General features: G+C 30.2%; 2 protein-coding genes across 2 annotated transcripts; one reads left to right on the top strand and one right to left on the bottom strand.

The window, feature by feature from the left end:
• Positions 1–17: 17 nt before the first annotated feature.
• LOC146896406 (uncharacterized) lies at positions 18–1,856 on the top strand. Its single transcript, XM_085738359.1, has 4 exons — positions 18–657; positions 745–822; positions 915–992; positions 1,099–1,856. The coding sequence occupies exons 1-4, from the start codon at positions 593–595 to the stop codon at positions 1,589–1,591; spliced, it is 714 nt and encodes a 237-aa protein (XP_085594485.1). The 5' UTR covers positions 18–592; the 3' UTR covers positions 1,592–1,856.
• A 2,786-nt stretch (positions 1,857–4,642) lies between these two features.
• On the bottom strand, positions 4,643–9,604 carry LOC146896405 (cytochrome P450 714C2-like). Its single transcript, XM_085734009.1, has 5 exons — positions 9,085–9,604; positions 7,913–8,139; positions 6,666–6,904; positions 5,935–6,313; positions 4,643–5,399 (listed from the first exon to the last, which is right to left on the bottom strand). Exons 1-5 carry the CDS (start codon positions 9,377–9,379, stop codon positions 4,974–4,976), a joined length of 1,566 nt encoding a protein of 521 aa, XP_085590135.1. The 5' UTR covers positions 9,380–9,604; the 3' UTR covers positions 4,643–4,973.
• Positions 9,605–19,717: the final 10,113 nt, after the last annotated feature.

Below are 19,717 nucleotides of genomic sequence, written 5' to 3'. Positions count from 1 at the left end.
ATTATTATCATAAATAGTATTTCTTTTTCAAATTATTATATACATTTTTCTTGAGGGGTATTATATACATTTATTGTTTCTTTTTCAAATAAATCTCCAATTAATTTCTTTTTTATACAGATGAAGTGGTAAAGATCACTGAAACTCACACACACTACAAAGTCGCAGGTTTGAACGTGGGTAAAGGCGTTCAATTTAATAATTTCGATATTGTCAGACTTTACTTTTAGGACAAATCTCCAATTAATATCACTGAAAATATTTTCGAATATGAAAAAAAAAAATCATGATTAATTATATTATATACAATCGGTATTTTAGAAAAAGACATAGTAATCTTCCAAACCAGGTGTTTTTCTGAGAGAAATTTTAGCAAATATCATAAGGACTTGATGAATCATGCACAGATGTACCCTCGAAAAAATCTCATCTAACTTTTGACTTGGATACTCCACTTTCTCAGCTACCATTACTCATAAACCGTTACCAATTTTTGAGATCCTCTAAGTTAAATTGAATGAATGAATAATAACTATACACAAAATTGTTACTTCTGAGACTCTACTAGTATATACTCTAGTGCTGTTAAACAATGGAAGATCAAGTGACAGTGATTGTGATGGAAGAATCTAAGACCTCTAAGCCAATTAAACAAAGGTATTCATTCTATCTATTTATTTAATTTACCCTCATATATGCTATTAATATGTATCATCTGAACTGAACATACATACATTATTGTAGCGATTGTGAAAAAAATAGGGGGGATCAAATTTTTACGATGGAAGAATCTAAGTCGTTTGATCCAGCTAAGCCAACTAGGTACATATTCAATCGGTTTAATTTACCCTCGTATATGTTTTTTTTTTCTTGCTTTTAATTTGTATCACATGAACACACGTACATTATTATAGCGATTGTGAAAAAAGCGCGGGGGATCAAATCATTGTGATTGAAGAATCTAAGTCGTCTGATCCAGCTAACCCAAAAATGTATGTACTCAATCCGTTTAATTTACCATCCTGCAATCAATTCTACTATTCTTTTCACCCAAAAATTCCATAAATCTCTGTATAAACTTCTGTTAATATAATATAGGTACAAATTTAACGACGAAGAAAGATTTGGACAAGTAGCCAGTCTCTCGTTAGTATTATGCTTGTTCTTGATTATCTTTCCTGCCTTAAAGGCTTCAACAGATGGCGATGACATTGGAAAAGATCACACTTTCCTGACAATTTACCACACCGCTTTTGTTTTGGTGATTCAATTATATCTATTTGGTGTTATAGTAAACCACCCAATTAACAGTAGCATCTTTGGAGTCTTATACATGTTGTTGATTTCAAGTACAATATCAGTTATAGAAGTGGCCCTTGTTTCACGGACTGCTGCTATCATCAATTTGATCGTATGGATATTCATAATTGCAGTGGTTGTCGATGTTAACTGGCCAGTGATCACTAATGCTGATTTAGAAGCCTCGAAAAAATTCATGAAATCCATAGCAATTATTTGTGTTATTTCCATACTTTGGATGATTAATTGCATAGTGCACACTTTGGATGCTCTTCTTTATAGATCAGCTTGAGATTTTGTTTATCTCTGTACATGACTTTGTTTTTTCTATTAAATAAACTGAGAGTAGTGTTTTGAATTTATGAGGTCATGTTACTTCATTGATTTGCATCTCATATAAAGAAGTGAGCCTTGTTTCGCGGACTGCTGCTATCATCGTTTTGATCATATGGACACTCATAATTGGAACAGCTATCTATGTTAACTGCTAGAGATCACTGGTGTTGATGTAGAGGCCTCAAAAAGAGTTCAAAAATTCATAGCAATTATTTGTGTTATTTCCCTCCTCTGCATGATTAATTGCATACACTTCATGTTCTTGATTTTGATTTCTTCTTATTTAAGGATCAGCTTGAGACTTTGTTTATCGCGGTATACATTAAATCTTTTATAATATCTTGTATACATGAATTATGTAGGTCGATAATAGTGCTTTGAATTAACGAGAATTGGGTATGTTTTTGATTTTTTTTTTTAATTGTCAATCAATGTTTTTGGTACTTGTTTAAAAAAAAATATGTTTTTGGTTCTTATTTCAGAAAATTTTTATCATTTTATTTAAGCGTTCAAACCGGTTTTTTTTTAATTTTATTTGGTTAATTACACTAAACTATTTACAATTTGTGGTTCATATGATTCACTTCACTTTAACCTTGGTACGAACTCTCCTTCGAGATATCTCGTGTCATGCACCATGTCGTTCTCGTTCGCTCCATAGATTTTTTGTATCAATCTTCCACCGTTTTGTTTTTGTAAGTGCATAACATCTTATGATTTTTTTTTTGGCATTGTACTTTAGTTGTTTTATATTTGAATGTTAAGAGGACCACCGTTTAGAGTTCGTCATTTAGGGCTCTGATTTGGGAAATTTAAGTAAGACGGCCGTAGGTTTTTATTTGGGTTTCAAAAATTAAGCAAAATAATCATGGGGTTTTGCTTGGGTTGGAAAAAATTTAGTTACAATTTCTTAGGTGTTTTTCCTATGGTTCTTAATTAAATTCACTGTAATTTCATTAAATCTATAATTTTCTCAAAGTTTGTTATATCCAAAAAAAAATTGTATTTTTAGTTAAGAACTAAACAAAAACACCTAAAGAATTGTACTAAGTTTATTTCCGCTTGGGTTCTCCATTTTTGGAGATCAGGTGTTCTTCTCCTAAGATTTTAAGGATGTTTCTCCAATTATGAATTGCATCCTTGTTGATTCTTGTGAGAGTTGGGTTTCGAACCATTTGGTTTGTTCCATCTAGATTGTGTGGTTTATTCCATTTTGGTCTTTTTTTTTTTTCCTAGGTGTGATGAGTGTGAATAGTGATGGCGGTGTCACCAATAACAAATCTAAAAATACTAGTTTGCTGGGTTAGAATTGTCTTGGGCTGAGAAACCCAAGCGCAATTCCAAAATTTAAGCTCCCCATTCGGCATTATAATTCGGATGCTATTTTCTTAGTGAGAAATTAGTCTATCTAAATAAAATCGAGGAATTTTCCTATTTTATGGGATATGATTATTGTTTTGCTCCATATAGATAAGGTAGAGGCAGCGATATTTCTTTATTTTATTTTGGCAGAAATCTTTTAACTGTACAATTGTGAATTATTCTTCAATCCATACGAATGTAAAGGTTGAGGATAGTCAAAGAGGTTGTTGAAAGTTTACAAGATAGTATGACTTTCCATAATGTGGTAGGAGGTAAGATTCATGGAACTTCATATGCAATCTTGTGCACCATATTAACCTTATGTGGTACATAATTCGTGATTTTAGTAATATTCTATATGCACATGAGAAGCGAGGTTGAGATGAGAGGCCTAACTACTTAAAATGAAATTTTCATCACATTATACAAGAATCGAGGTTTGATTGATATAGGCATGGATGAATACCCTTTCACTTGGTTTAAGAGTTTGGGTACCCTGCGAAGTGGAAGAAAAACTTGATAAAGCTTTGGCAAACAAAGCATGGATCCAACTGTTTCCGTCAGCAAAGTTAGATAATTTAGTCGTACCTGCATTGGATCATTATCACATCCTTTTGGAAGAGTGTTAATAGTGGAAGCATTCATGTTGTTCACCATGAAGCAGATGACACATTTTAGAAAGTCTAGGGATTTGGTCTTTAGACCTTTACCTAGACCGTTGTCTTCAAGGAACACTTGTAAGTAGATTACAAGAGGTCACCAATAGATCCGAACTAAACGGTTCATATCATCGTTTAGGACCTTGATCCAGTGATATTTAGGGTGAGTCCATGATGTGTTCCACTGGTGTATAAGTTGTGAGGGGGACTTGTGTCCAACCAAGGATTGGGCCTTGGCTTAGTCCGAAACACTTTTGTTGAGTGGTGAGTTTTGATTTTTTTTTTTTTCATGAAAATTGTAGTTTCATGAGTGATGGTGATATAAGATGATGTTGAAGCCTTAAAGAAGATGGTGAAGAATCATTTTTTTGGATTATACGTTTTATGTAGGGATTAATTAGTGTAGCCTAGCAGTATTGTCGGGTAGTGTATAGTCTTGTTATTACGATAGGAAAATAGTTTTTACACATTCATATACTTGTTAAACATAGAAAATAGAGAGGGTGATATATGTGTGTGTGTTTTGGTGATATGATAGAAAAATAAGAGCTAAATTGTATTTTTGGTCCCTTAACTATTTTGCTAGTATTGTTTTTGCCCCTTAATTAAAATTTGATTTATTTTGGTATCTTAACTTTCTCTCTGTTACACATTTTGGTCCTTTCCGTTAGTTTTAATTCAAAAACATTAGGTTTTCATCATTTTCTTCTGGAATTTTTCTGAGATTTTTGTCATTGATGGTTGATGGAGATTATATGAAGATGAAGAAGAGGAGAAGAAAATGAAGAAACCCTAACATTTTTGAATTAAAACTAACGTAAAGGACCAAAATGTGTAACAGAGAGAAAGTTAGGATATCAAAATAAATTAAATTTTAATTAAGGGACCAAAGCGACACTAGCAAAATAGTTAAGGGACCAAAAATGCAATTTAGCCAAAAATAAGAGATAATAAGGTGTTGAATGATAGTTGAGGAGTTTGCGGTGTCCAAATGTATTTTTTTTAGGGATCTAAATATTATTGTTGATTACAATAACCTCTTCAAGAAGATAAGAATTTTTTTTTTTTTTAATAAGAAGATAAGAAAATATTATTATATCAAATGACACTCATAAATCATAATCATTTTATCATCGTTGTCAAGATAATTTGAGCTACATCCATTTAAAATTGCAAAGTCAAACTAGTACCACACTGAAGTGACACATCATCAACAGATGTGTATATTGTCTTGTTATTAAATCAACCTTCCCAAACACAATGAAAACTGAGAACCCAAACAAAAATGAGAAAATCCTTTTAGTTTTACTTTGGTTATTAGATTCTTGTCATGTGAAGAGCAACTCCATGGCCAGGTTCTATAAGCATGTGGAAGGAAGGTGAATGACAATAACTTGGTGATAAAGAGAACTGAAACTTCAACAAAATGAGAGACAAGATCACCTTCAATTCAACCATTGCTAGATGCTGTCCTAAACATACACGAGGTCCCATTCCAAATGGCATGTAAACTTGTGGAATCTTGCATGCTCCATGCACTCCATTTGCAAATCTTTCTGGATTGAACTTATGTGCATCATGTCCCCAAAGCTCTGGGTCTTGATGTAATATTGGCATTGGAATTTGAAGATTCATTCCTTTTGGAACTTGGATACCTTTAAAATTAATGTCTTCAAAAGCTTGCCTAACAACCGATGCTGCTGGTGGATAAAGCCTCAATGTCTCTTGAATCACCATTGTTAACTGCAAGTACACATTTTTATTCAAGATCTTCAATTAATTGTTAGTAAGAAAAGCATATGAACTAAAAAATGTGCTACAATTTTACAAGATCTTTTTGAAGTCTTTGTGAGCAATTGGTAGATGCCTAAAGAGCGATTTTTTGTCATAGTAGGCATGCCGGGCATAATAATATGCAACTCAATAACAAGTGGGTCGAACTGATTAACTTATTTAGACAAATGCTTTTTAAACATCATAAACTTCCTAAAAAACCAAGTAAAATACTAAAATACCTCCAGCGGTAGTTAACTACCGCTGGCTTATAACTAGAAAACCGGCAGCAGTTAACTACTGCTGGGTTTTTTAGTCATTTACTTGTGTTTCCAAGACATATTGGACATCAGAAAAGCAACAGTCACTCATTTATGTAACTGGATCCACCAAACCTAAATGAGCCAGACCGACCCAGTTGATGGCTCTAGCTATAGACTAATTAAGTCAAAACATAATGCATTGAAACATGAGACTTTAGTACATATATTGTGTAAGAACATACCGTTTTCATGCTTTTCAGTAGATTTGCATCTATAATACCATCTTTACCACAAATTTTAAGCACCTCAGCACGAACACGATCTTGCCAATCTGGATGTGTAGCTAGCAACATTAAGCACCATGATGTTGTAATTGCAGTAGTTTCATATCCAGCAAAGAATATATTTTTGCAATTATCTATCATGAATCTTTCTCGTGCGGTGGAGTTTGGTAAGAAACTGTCACCACTCTCACATTTCTTTGCACTATCAAGTATCATTTGCAGGAGATCTTGTTCATCATGAGCATCAATTTGGCGTCGTTTTATGAGCTTTGATATCTTTGAGCTTATCTCTTTCTCTAATCTCCACATTTGTCTATTGTTTTCGTTTGGCAAATATCTAAACCAAATTATGATTCCATTTTGAACATTAGTATCATCACGAGGAATAATAAGAACATAATATTATATATGAAAAAAATTAGTTGTTTAATTTTATGGAAGAATTTATATTTTATGCGCTATAATATCAGTGTAAAGATTTCCTCGCGAAGTAAAGTACATTTGATTTTTACACTATCAATCAAACATAATTATTATTTCATTAAAAATATTTAAATTTAATCATAACTATATATCTTGCAGGACATTTAGAAGATAACTTCTGATCAATTGTTGAGGTAAAAATATTCCTGCACTAATTGTACATCAAAATTAACCTCATATCATTATATGATAAAGATTAAACATACCTAAAGCCTGGAATTCCAGCAAAAATTTTGCAAATGATGTTTTGAAGTTCTCTAAGCTTTGAAAATATTTCTCTTCCTTCAACATAATTGCTCCCAAAACAAGCTCTTGCAATTATGTCACCTGATAAGTTTCGCAAGTCTTGGTCAACTTTAATCTCTGAAACTCCATCTTTTTCCAGTTTTGTCTCCCATGATCTTAGCATTATATTTGTGCAGTCGACTATCATACCGACCTTTGCCTTCAACGTGATTAAAAAAAACACATTGCTATTCAAAATCAACATTTACAAGCAATCGTATGCAAAAACAACATCGTTACTATTGCCTATACATGCCTATCATTGTAAATTAGTTTTCAATGTCAAAATACTCCAACATCTTAAAAAATAAAAAATTGAATAAGTAGGGTGTCCGAGGTTCAAACCCTGGCCCCAACATATTACTATGCGTTAAAAAAATTAATTTGTATGCATTGTTCCTCCCAACTGAGTTATATTCATGGAACTTTTTTATATTTAAATATGCTTTAAGTCCTTACAAATATACTATTGTGTGCTTTTAGTCCTTAAAAAACTATTTCTAGTCCTCGCAAGTTTATCACTTTTTACTTTAATTTGATCTTTGGTATTTTGTTGTAACCCCAACAAACTTTGTTCACATTGAAGTTAGTTCTATTTGAGAGACCAAAATTAAATATTCTACGTATTTCATAACCAGTATAAATATAATTAACAGGATCAAGATAAAACAAAAAAGATAAAAAAAAAATTATATATTTGTGTGAACTAACAACAATAAAATATTTTTATAGGAACTAAACGATAAACTATATATTTTCAAGGATTGAAAACATATTTAAACTTTTAAAAAAAGCATATTTAAACATTTCTTTTTAATGCAATTTTTCTTTTCTCTTGAGAAGAATGGATATTATCGATTAGAATAATTTTAGCAACTTAAGTTCAACAACTTAAGAAAGACTAAGGGAATTTAAAAAGTTGAGGAGTTAAAGGTTCAGATTCAAATCTTGACAAAGAAGAAAAATATTAACCTAACAATCACTAATATACTACCATTTGTCTTTTAAAAAGAAAAAAGAAATAGTAATACCAACACACTATCTAACACACATTTTTCACATAAAAATTTGGTGGAACCTATATAAATTTTAAACAATAAAAGTGAATGTGTGTATTAGAGAGTGTATTTTTAATACACTTCTTATTAGGTAGAATATATAGACTTACCTTCATTTTATCTAGGTACAATTCAGGGGCAATTATCTTCCTTTGATGAGCCCAAAAAAGTCCACTTGATGATAATATACCTTTTCCTAGGAGTGGCCTATTATCTTTGGACAAAAAAGAAGGCTTCCCTAGAATCAAAGAGGTGTTTAAAACAATTTCCTTCACCATCTCTATTTCTGTCACCATTAACCACTGTATACTTCCAGAAGAAAACAAGTATATGGGACCTGCATGTATATATATCTAGGTTGAGATTAGGGTTCTTTGATTGAAATTGAAAGAGACGTACCACCAGCATACTAATTTTTTTATTCAGCTTACTCAAATTTTGTTTGCTTAAAATTTTGAAAATAATAACTTTAAAATTATGGATAAAAAAAACACTGAACCCGATTTTATTTTCTTTAGATTTTGTACATAGCTTGAGTTCATTTTCGTTCCATTATATTATTACAGTTTGTTATCTTAAAAGATGTTAAATTAGTTTTTTTTAAGTTATAATTATGCATCAAGTTCGTTTTTATGTTAAACAATAATATCAAATTACGATTATATATTTACAAAAATGATCAAGTTATGATGGTCATTACTTTTTTAATCATGGTTATTGATTTTTTTCTCAAAACAAAATGAAGGTACCAACATTAATACTATGAGCTCCCCTAAAAAAAACATTAGTACAATGAGCTGTAAAAAAAAAACACTAATAACAAAAGAAAAATGAGATAATCCCCTAAACAAATGAGATAAGGTTTGCTTGTTTGTAGCAAACAAAGATAAGATTAGCTTGTTTGTACCAATTGTGAATAGACGCTATTGACTGAATAGAACCACTAGCAGGGTGTATTCAACAAAAAAAGGGGATTTAATGACGTCAACAAGTTTATAAAATAACCTTCGTGAAAACCTTCGTGAAAAATTCGCTATATGTTCTTTCACTGGATATAGCACGGCTCATAATAACCTTTTATATATTTCTTTCTCGACAATAAATAACAAATGATATTATTAACAAATCAATGTTAATGTTGGAATTGCAAATGCGACAATTAAAAAAGAACAGAAAACGAACAAGAACCTATGGTAGTAATTAACAAGGTACAAAAGTAGTCTTAACATTTGATATATTAAAAAAAAAAATCAAAACTATGAGAAAGGATAAAGTAATTGACCGTATTGTTTTCTCCACTTGAGAATGTGAGGAAACACAGTTGAAAGCCAGTTATGAGAAATGGATGTTGGAACACCATCTTTGAGTGAGTGAGCTTGAAGCAAAAGGCTCTTCATTTCTGGGATGTTGCCAAAGTAGAAGTGAGGAGAAGGTCCATCAATTCCTTGTTTTTGAAGCTTTGCTCTAAGGGATCTTGGCTTCAAAACAAAAACATGCAAAAGATGAGCCAAAACCACCAAAATTGCTCCTAACAAAACCTTCATTGTGCTTATATCACCAATTTCCATTATGCTCATCTCAACACTTCACTTCACACTTGCCTCTTGCACTACGTATTCCTCTCTTTGTTTTAGCTCTAAGAATAGTTAGAATGTTTAATGTATTCTTGCTTTTGACTAGTCAAAACATAAATATTAAACTGAGTCAAAAAGATATTTAAGATAGAGGGAAGAAAATAAGATGGGTATTAAGGAGTTTGTTGTGCTAGAAAAGAAAGAAATAATGCTAGGAAAGAAAGAAATAATGATTAAAAGAATAAAACTAATATTTCATTGTAATCAACAAAAGTTTAACAAAAATACAAAAACAAATTAAGAAAATATAAATATATATTCTGTGATAGTCAAAGAAAATAATAGTAGTGGTATATAAAGTAAATGCACCAAAATATTTCTAAATTTTCTTTCTTTTTGAATTTTTTTTGTTTATTATTAAGAAAATATTTTTTTATTAAATGGAAAAAATATTGAATGTTAGGAAATATATTTATATATTTATATTCTTTAAAAAAAAGGAAATATATTTATATTACTTTTTTTCTTTTTATATTTTTGGAAATTGCTTATTTTAATATACTTTTAAGGGTTATTTTTAATTTATTTTCTATTCTTTTTATCTTTTTTATCTTTTTTTTAGTTTATAGAATATCTCTTGATTCAAAATATACAAATATAAGGGTTAATTAAGTTAATGGTTCTAATAAATATTCAGAATTTCAATTTTAGTCCCTACAAAAAAATCGCACTTTTTAGTCTTTTCCTTCAACATTTTTTGTCTCTAAAAAAGCAAAAGAAAAATGGTACAATGCTAAAAAGTACAATTTTTTTATAGATACTTAAAAACAAAAACAAAAAAATTGTATTTATATGGATCATTTACTGATTAACCTTAAATTCAATAACATAAAAAATCAGTGTGCGATATTTTATTTATATTATATTATATTATACTATATTACATTATATATATATATATATATATGTATGTATGTATATATTAAAAAAAATGATATTCATTGTTTCTAGTACCTTATTTTAGGGGAATGATCCTAGTACTTAAACAAATAAACAATATTCGTTGTATTTAAGACTAGCCAAATACATTTCTTTCATAAAAAGAAATAAATAAATAAAAAATTAGCCAAATACACATTCAATGTATGATGAAAAATGTTACCTAAACTGATAAATAGAATGATAATTTTTCCCTCTTTTTGCTTCTCGTTTGCTCTCTATTTTTCTAATTTTACTCTCGTTTGGATTACATATTTTGAAGTGTTTTTATAAATTTTGGAGTATATGATCTGAAACATCTTAAACTCAGAAGACCGAGTATTTTGCCATTTAATCGCTCTATAATCATGTTTTATAACATTTCAGCAAATAGAATTTGAATAACATATTGGTTTGTACAATCTAAAACGTGTCAAATCAAATCAGCTTTTAAGAACATTAGCAGTCATTATATTGACATATTTTCGGATTCTATAAACATGATACATAAAATATGTTTTCGGTTTATATAATTCAAATTATATCAGCCCAAACATATTTGGCAGGGGCCACGCATACTTACAAATTTACGTTGATTTGAAACACGCATCCAAACATACTAACGATACACATCAAAATTAAAAAGAAATGTAACACATTATAATATTATACGTGAATATTGTTAAGATAGATGTAGATACTATCATCAGTATCTGGAATTTGACTATTTTAATAGGGTGTATGATTTTTTTAATCCCCGGTACTATATATAATTTGCTTATGACTCTCATTACCTATTACAATATTGTATAACAACGATTTCCTAGTATTAGTACTATATATCAACATTCTTCTTCAATCATTTCATTCATTCAGAAAAACAACACACTCAAATATACAATCTTTTTCTTTTATTACTATTCGCTCATTGTACTGGTACTATATAACAACAATCCTCTTCCTTCCATTCTTTCATTCAAAAAAACAACTCACTCATAAAAATCTCATCTTTTTCTTTCAAACAGCAAAACCAGAAAAACAACACACTCATAAAAATCTCATCTTAAAAATCTCATCTTTTTCTTTCAAACAACAATACTCAAGTTTATCCTTCACTCATAATGCATAATCAAAATCCAAATCTAAATCAAAATCAAGTTCAAAATCCAAATCCTGAACAAACTAGGCATCAAAATTCTATGTACGGTGAAAAAATGAAAGAGATAAGAAATTTATGTTTTTGGTTACATGTTGTTGTTGGAACTCTCAAAATTGTTCAGATTCTGATTGTTGTTGCTCAGACGATTGTAAAGAATCTTGCTCTAGCTGTTGCTGCAAATAGTTTGCAGAATCTTGCGAATAGTAATTTTATTAACTTCATTAATTCATTCTTCATAGCTTTTGAGGTTTCATATGCTTATTTTATGTTCTCTGTCGTTGTGTGTCCACAGAATACCGATTGTTTCGAAGTTGTATTACTAATGTTGTTTAATGGAGCTTCATCTTACTACTACATCTCAATAACTAGTGAAAGTCATGTTTGTCTAATCCTCAAAATTTGGTTTGTTTCTGCTTCTCTTCTCTTGACGTATACTATGGAAACCACACTTGACCAGGCCTTGAATATTGTTGAGATAGCAGTAGATATTGTCATCAGTATCTGGAATTTGACTATGTTAATAGGATGTATGATATTTTTAATCCCCGATACCATATATAATTTTCTTATGGCTCTCATTACCTAGAACAATATTGTATAACAACGATTTCCTAGTATTAGTACTATATATCAACATTCCTCTTGACTCATTTCATTCATTCAGAAAAACAACACACTCAAAAATACAAGTCGGCATTATGCTCCTAACAAAACCACCAACATTGTACTAATACTATATAACAACAATCCTCTTCCTCCCATTCTTTCATTCAGAAAAACAATCCGCTCATAAAAATCTCATCTTTTTCTTTCAAACAGCAAAACCAGAAAAACAACACACTCATAAAAATCTCATCTTTTTCTTTCAAACAACAATACTCAAGTTTATCCTTCACTCATAATGCATAATCAAAATCCAAATCCAAATCAAAATCAAGTTCAAAATCCAAATCCTGAACATACTAGGTATCTAAATTCTATGTACGGTGAAAAGATGAGAGAGATAAGAAATTTATGTTTTTGGTTACATGTTGTTGCTGGAACTCTCAAAACTGTTGAGATTCTGATTATTGTTGCTCAGACGATTGTAAAGAATCTTGCTCTAGCTGCTGCTGCAAATAGTTTGCAGAATCTTGCGAATGGTAATTTTATTAACTTCATTAATTCATTCTTCATAGCTTTTGAGGTTTTATATGCTTATTTTATGTTCTCTGTCGTTGTGTGTCCACAGAATACCGATTGTTTCGAAGTTGTATTACTTATGTTGTTTAATGGAGCTTCATCTTACTACTACATCTCAATAACTATATATTGTACTGGTACTATATAATCCCCGATAATATATATAATTTGCTTATGGCTCTCATTACATAGTACAATATTGTATAACAACGATTTACTAGTATTAGTTCTATATATCAACATTCCTCTTGACTCATTTCATTCATTCAGAAAAACAACACACTCAAAAATACAATATTTTTCTTTTATCAATATTCGCTCAGTGTACTGGTACTATGTAACAACAATCCTCTTCCTTCCTTTCTTTCATTCAGAAAAACAACTCACTCATAAAAATCTCATCTTTTTCTTTCAAACAACAAAACTCAAGCTTATCCTTCACTCATAATGCATAATCAAAATCAAAATCCAAATCAAAATCAAGTTCAAAATCCAAATCCAATTTCAAAAAATGAACAAAGTGGGCATCTAAATTCTGTGTACGGTGAGAAAAATAAGAGAGATAAGAAATTTATGTTTTTGATTACATATTGTTGCTGGAACTCTCATAACTGTTGAGATTCTGATTGTTGTTGCTCAGACTATTGCAAAGAATCTTGCTCCAGTATTGCTGCAAATAGTTTGCAGAATCTTACGAATGGTAATTTTAATAACTTCATGAATTCATTCTTCATAGCTTTTGAGGTTTTATATGCTTATTTTATGTTCTATGTCGCTGTGTGTCGACTGAATACTGATTGTTTCGAAGTTGTATTACTTATGTTGTTTAATGGAGTTTCATCTTATTACTACATCTCAATAACTAGTGAAAGTAGTGCTCATCTAATCCTCAAAATTTGGTTTGTTTCTGCTTCTCTTCTCTTGACGTATACTTTGGAAACCACATTTGATCAGGCCTTGAATATTGTTGAGATAGCAGTAGATACTATCATCAGTATCTGGAATTTGACTATGTTAATAGGATGTATGATATTTTAAATCCCCGATACCATATATAATTTTCTTATGGCTCTCATTACCTAGTACAATATTGTATAACAACGATTTCCTAGTATTAGTACTATATATCAACATTCCTCTTGACTCATTTCATTAATTCAGAAAAACAACACACTCAAAAATATAATCTTTTTATTTTATCACTATTCGCTTATTGTACTGGTACTATATAACAATAATCCTCTTCATTTAGAAAAACAACCCACTCTTAAAAAATCTCATCTTTTTCTTTCAAACATCAAAACCTGAAAAACAACCGACTCATAAAAATTTCTTCCTTTACTTTCAAACAACAAAACTCAAGCTTATCTTTCACTCATAATGCATAATCAAAATATTTTAAATAACAAAAAGACAAACAAATCTTCGACATAATAATGAGAACAATATTATATAATACATTAACCTTGATTTTTCGTATTTCAATTTTTCTCACATTGTTCTCTGAAAAAATACATATAATTCACATTGTTTTTCACACTACATACTTCAAACCCGGGACCCATATTAGTATTTTTCTAGTACTATATAACAATAACAATCCTTCACTCACTCATTGAAACATTTCTCTCGCCGCTAATCCGAACAACAGACTCATAAAAATCCAATCTTTTTCTTTCAACAACACATTTAAAATAACAAACTTATCCTTCACTCAAATAACATATTCATAATGGAAAATAAAATCCAAATCCAGAGAAAACTAGGCATGTTAATGTGATGTATTGGAAGAAAATGAGGGAGATAAAAATTTTATGTTTTTGGTTACATGTTGTTGCTGGAACTCTCGTAACTGTTGAGATTTCAATCGCTGCTCAAAAGACTGTGAAGAATCTTGTTCCAGCTCCTGCTGCAAAGAGTTTGGAGAATCTTGTGAATGTTAATCTCACATAGTTAATTAATTTGTTCTTCATTGCTTTTGAGGTGTTGTATGCTTATTTTATGTTCTATGTTGTTGTGTGTTCACCGAATACCAGTAATTTCGAAGTTGTATTACTTATGTTAATTGACGGAGTTTCATCTTACAACTACATCTTAATAACTAATGAAATTTGTGCTTGTGTAATCCGCATATTTTTGTTTGTTTCTGCTTCTATTCTCTCGATGTTTACTATGGAAACCACACTTGATCAAGCCTGGAATATTGTTGTGATAGCAAAAGATACTATCATTGATATATGGGATTTAACTTTGTTAATATTGTATGTGATTTTGTTAATACCCACAACTATATTTTTTTTGGCTTAGGGGTCTCTACCATTTTCTACAAATGGCTTCGTAACTACAGATGATTTGATGTCAACTGTCAAGCACGGATCAGTTGGGTGGATCCCTAGTTTCTTCAGGCTTCAACTCAGTTTTTTTGGATTATTATTTATTATTTTGAGTTTAGCATGGTTTAAATTTTTTTAAAATTCTTGTTTTGTAGTAACTTTATTGTACTATGTTTATTAAAGGTTTAAAATATCATTTATGGTGCACCTTTATTATATTTATTGAAAATAAATAAATAAAACTTTGAGAATACTCTCCTAAAAAAACTTTACAAAGATGATCTATTATGTCATTTTGTGACTCGTGGAAATAGTTAGATGTTTCATGAATGTAGTATGTTTGTAGACCTTATATGACTATTTTACTCAAAACATAAGGTTAATTCAAGCTCACTTTGTTCTTTTTGACTTCGACTATTCTTCTTGGAGGTTAAACCATTTGCGTTGTTTATAGGTTGTTTTGTAACCTAACTGTTGTGTAGTTTCTCAGATTTCAGTCTCTTCCGACACTTCTTGTACTTGAGGGACTACTTTAGCTTTTTAATATAATTTTGCTTAGCTTCTTAAAAAAAAGATATGTAATTTTTGTGATTATGTTGGTTGTTGTTTGATTTTTAACAAAATATTCATAAATAAAACACTACTTCTATCTTACACTTTTATTATTTTTCTTATAACTTATGGTACGATTAGCATCTTGATGTATAAATCTATTCACTTCCACACATGATGAATATTTTTTTACTTAAAGAAAAATACCCTTCAAACGCATTTACGTTGTACTGAAATTATAGAATATGTCATACAATGCCATTACATACATTATCTTAATTACTACAATCAGCACAATTTCATTACGTTATGATCTTAGGCTACATCACATACAGCTGAGATAAAAGATAGTAGAGTAATTTTGTCCAAAATATAAACCAAGGCACGTCTAAGGAAAACTTACAATATCAATATGCCACAAAAACAAAGTTTCTAGGAAGCCATATGGCACATTATAGATATGATAAGCTGTTCTCGATAGAGAAAGACAAAGCCTATCAATAACTAAATATACAAAAGGAAGAAATACTCTCTCCCTTCAATATCATACACTTTACAACATTCCCCTCTCTTAAGCACAACCGGTACACTACCCGAAATTAGGGGTGTCCCAATGTCAAACACATGTCGGAGTTTGACACTATAAATCACGTGATCACATTAAATTATGTTATTTTTCGAAATATTATTGGTGTGGACGTATCAATACTCGTGTTGTGTCTATACCACATAGTTTAGGGTTCAATCTCTGCTACTAACATTCCCTCCCTCCTCGGCTCCTCGTAACAAACTAACTATTAAGATTTGCGTATAAAAAACATATATGAAAATACCAATGTTGTAAACTTTATTATTCCCATAAATTGGAAGTGAAACTAAGCTACCTTTGAATTTTCAATAAGAGTTTATTCACGTGAAAAACTGAAAAATGAAATCAAACTCCAATGCAGTGTTATATACTTAACAAGAATGAAATTTGGTAAAGAAGAAGAAAATCAACATTGCATGTCAACAAGATACTTCAAAAAGGAAATGAAAAAGTAGAATCAAATTACATCATAATAGTACTAATTTTCAGAATCTTGTCAAAGCTGGTTCCAAGCCCGAGTAAAAGAATAGGGTTGCGTTAGACGTCGACAACCAATGTAAAACTTTGTCGAATTTCTATTACATGAACCAAATATGAACGTGGGTATATTATAAATGAAATAACATGGAGTTAATCAAGAATCAAAACCATTTTCTACTATTACTACTAGGAATTGACTTGACACTGAAACACAGAGCTTGTGAATACAACTTTTTTATAAAAGAAAAAAAGAAATGAAATGCGACAACTAACAATGAAAAAGGTCTCTGTGAACTTAACTCAGTTGGTGAAGACAATGCATAATATATGCAAGGTTCGGGGTTCGAACCTCGGACACCATAAAAAAAACAATGAAAACTAAAAACAAAAACTATTCTAAAAATTTCGTGCAAGTTCATTGAGAGTCCAGTTGAATAAAGTCGATTTCATTTTCAAATTTACTAAAATCCTAATTTACCGACAAATCAACTCAAATTTAATACATAAACATTATACGATTTCACGAATTAATGCATGATTTTAACAATAGTTGCATTCGAGCATGGCCCCATTACAAGGTCCCCCTCCACCACCACTTGTCACGGTGCTATCAAGTATAGTGTATTATTATGAATTTTTATGAGAACTTTGTTTTTCATCCTCGCATTATGTTTTTACCTTTTCTTTCTGTTGTTTTGGTTTCCATGTCAATACCCGTTTTTCTTTATAAATTTGTGATTGTTCAAAAAATTATCATGCAAATAGTTGTTCAAATAACACATGAATTTACGATGAAATGGCGTTCTAACATGAGCTTGAAATGGGTGTAGATTTCCTCACAATGAGAGTCATGGGTATGGATAAAGATGAAAGCTATTTTTTTAACTCATATGATTTTCTCAATCTCTTATTCTCTCTATCAAGAAAAATAAAGGTGGAAGGGATTTAAAAATAATAAAATTTAAAGGGAAAAAAAGTATGTTTAAATTCACATAAGTCTCGTCAAATCATTAGGGTCATATATAAATTTGATAGGATACATTAAACATAATCTTTAATTAATCAAAGATAAAATGTTAATAACATTATACACATTAATACGATAACAATCAAAGAGAAAACTATGTTTAAACTAGTATTTCTCTTACATATATTGGAAATAATTAACCCACTAACTTATTTGGATAAGACTTCTTTTTTTTTGTTGGAGGTTATTGGACACATCAAAATAATTTGTAAATAAATACATTCTATTGTAAGCTAGTATGCTTGCAGGCGAAGTAACAATTTTGTTTTGAGCATTGAAAATGAGCTGTGCGGTTTATGACATAGTCATAATCAGTAGCCATCAAAATAATATTTTCAAGAAAATAATAGAATTTCTACAAAGTGTTGTGGACCAAATGTTATTAATATTAAGATATCAAATAAATAAAGTACAATAGTTTGAAGGGAACTTTCGTTGGATTTGTTTGTTTTTGGTTCATTCACTTTGTACAATTCAATACTAGCAGACAAAATGGAAGCGAGGCGACACTTCCGATTCCAAATTATAAAATGGTTCTTGGTAACCAGTGGGGGCACTGGTTAAGGAAGCAAATATAATAATATTTGCCTTGAAAGTTGTGTAATCAACGTATTAAAAGAATAAAAAATGTCTTTTTTGACTTTCATTTTCTTCTTTTAGCTTCCTTAACCAATGCTCCGGGACACTTGTTAACATTTTTTTTTATAAAATTGACTACTCCCTCCGGTCACTATTATAAACAAAAGTTGACTTTTTAGGTTCATTCAATAAATGATGTATGTGTCTTATATATAGACTACATACATCTTTTATTAAATGAATCTAAAAAAAGAACTTTTGCTTATAATAGTGACCGGAGGGAGTACTTTGTTTCTTTCTATCACACTTATTTATTTTAAGGTCGGTTTATATATCTACATTGCATCTTCATCTTTTTTGACAAATACATTTACATGTAGGAAATGTGAATTGGAAATTTAACATTTGAGAAAATAGAGATTAAACATTTTATAAATGAAAGTAAGACCCATAAATTTTCCCTACTTCCTTATAAGTAGGTGTAAGGGTCTTGTTATTATAATCTTTATAAATTTTTAAAAAAAGTTACTATTTAAATGTCTTAAAGAGTGGTTGAAGGCATTCGCTAACATTTTCTTTCGTTTATTGATTAAACTATAAAAATATAGAGGAATGGTAGCAACACTCTCTTTTAAACACTCTCTCTAGCACTCACTCTTTTATTGGGTGAAATCAATGTAGGATCTACACTTTGGAAATGGAACCCACATAAAGTGGTGGGACATACAATGATTTCATCCAATAAAAGAGTAAGTGTTAGAGAGAGTGCTCAAAAGAGAGTGTTGCTAGCATTTCTCAAAAATATATATTTGTGCTGTGCATGATAATGTAATATTGATTTATTTGTGCAAGTTAGTTTATTCAAGTTGGGTGTAGTATTTTTTAAAGGGTTTGTCTAACATGTGCAATATTGCACATGTTAAGTGCAATATTGCACATGTTAAGGCAACTAAAAGTAGTAATTTTTCATTGAAAACCAACAATTATTTATTAAAAGTTACATATTTAATATAAAAAACACAAGTACCAAGTCAAAGTTACTACTCCCTCCGTCTCACAATAATAGTCGTTTTACCCATTTTTCTTTTTCTCAAAATAATTGTCACTTTAGAATACCAATGCAACATTTATTATTTTTTTCCATTATAATACCCTTATTTATTGAATTTCATCTAACTTAACTACTCCACTAACCACAATTAATAAGGGTGTTTTAGTAAATGATATTAATTTTATCATCAAAATCAACACAACTAATCATTTCCTTAATAACCGTGTATAAATCTTAAACGACTATTATTTAGAGACGGAGGGAGTACTTTAAACTTCTTATCATGTGCAAATTTGCACATGATAGAAAAACCCTTTTTTAAATTCTGGAGTGGAAGTTCCTTAATTAAAACGACTCCCACGCGCCGCATTTCAAAACATAAAACGCATCATCATCATCATCACAATAATC

The sequence above is a fragment of the Medicago sativa genome, chromosome 8 (assembly GCF_051527215.1).
Source record: "Medicago sativa cultivar Bolivia chromosome 8, Bolivia_mono, whole genome shotgun sequence".
Lineage (NCBI taxonomy): Eukaryota > Viridiplantae > Streptophyta > Magnoliopsida > Fabales > Fabaceae > Medicago > Medicago sativa.
This window is presented reverse-complemented; position numbering and strand designations above follow the sequence as displayed.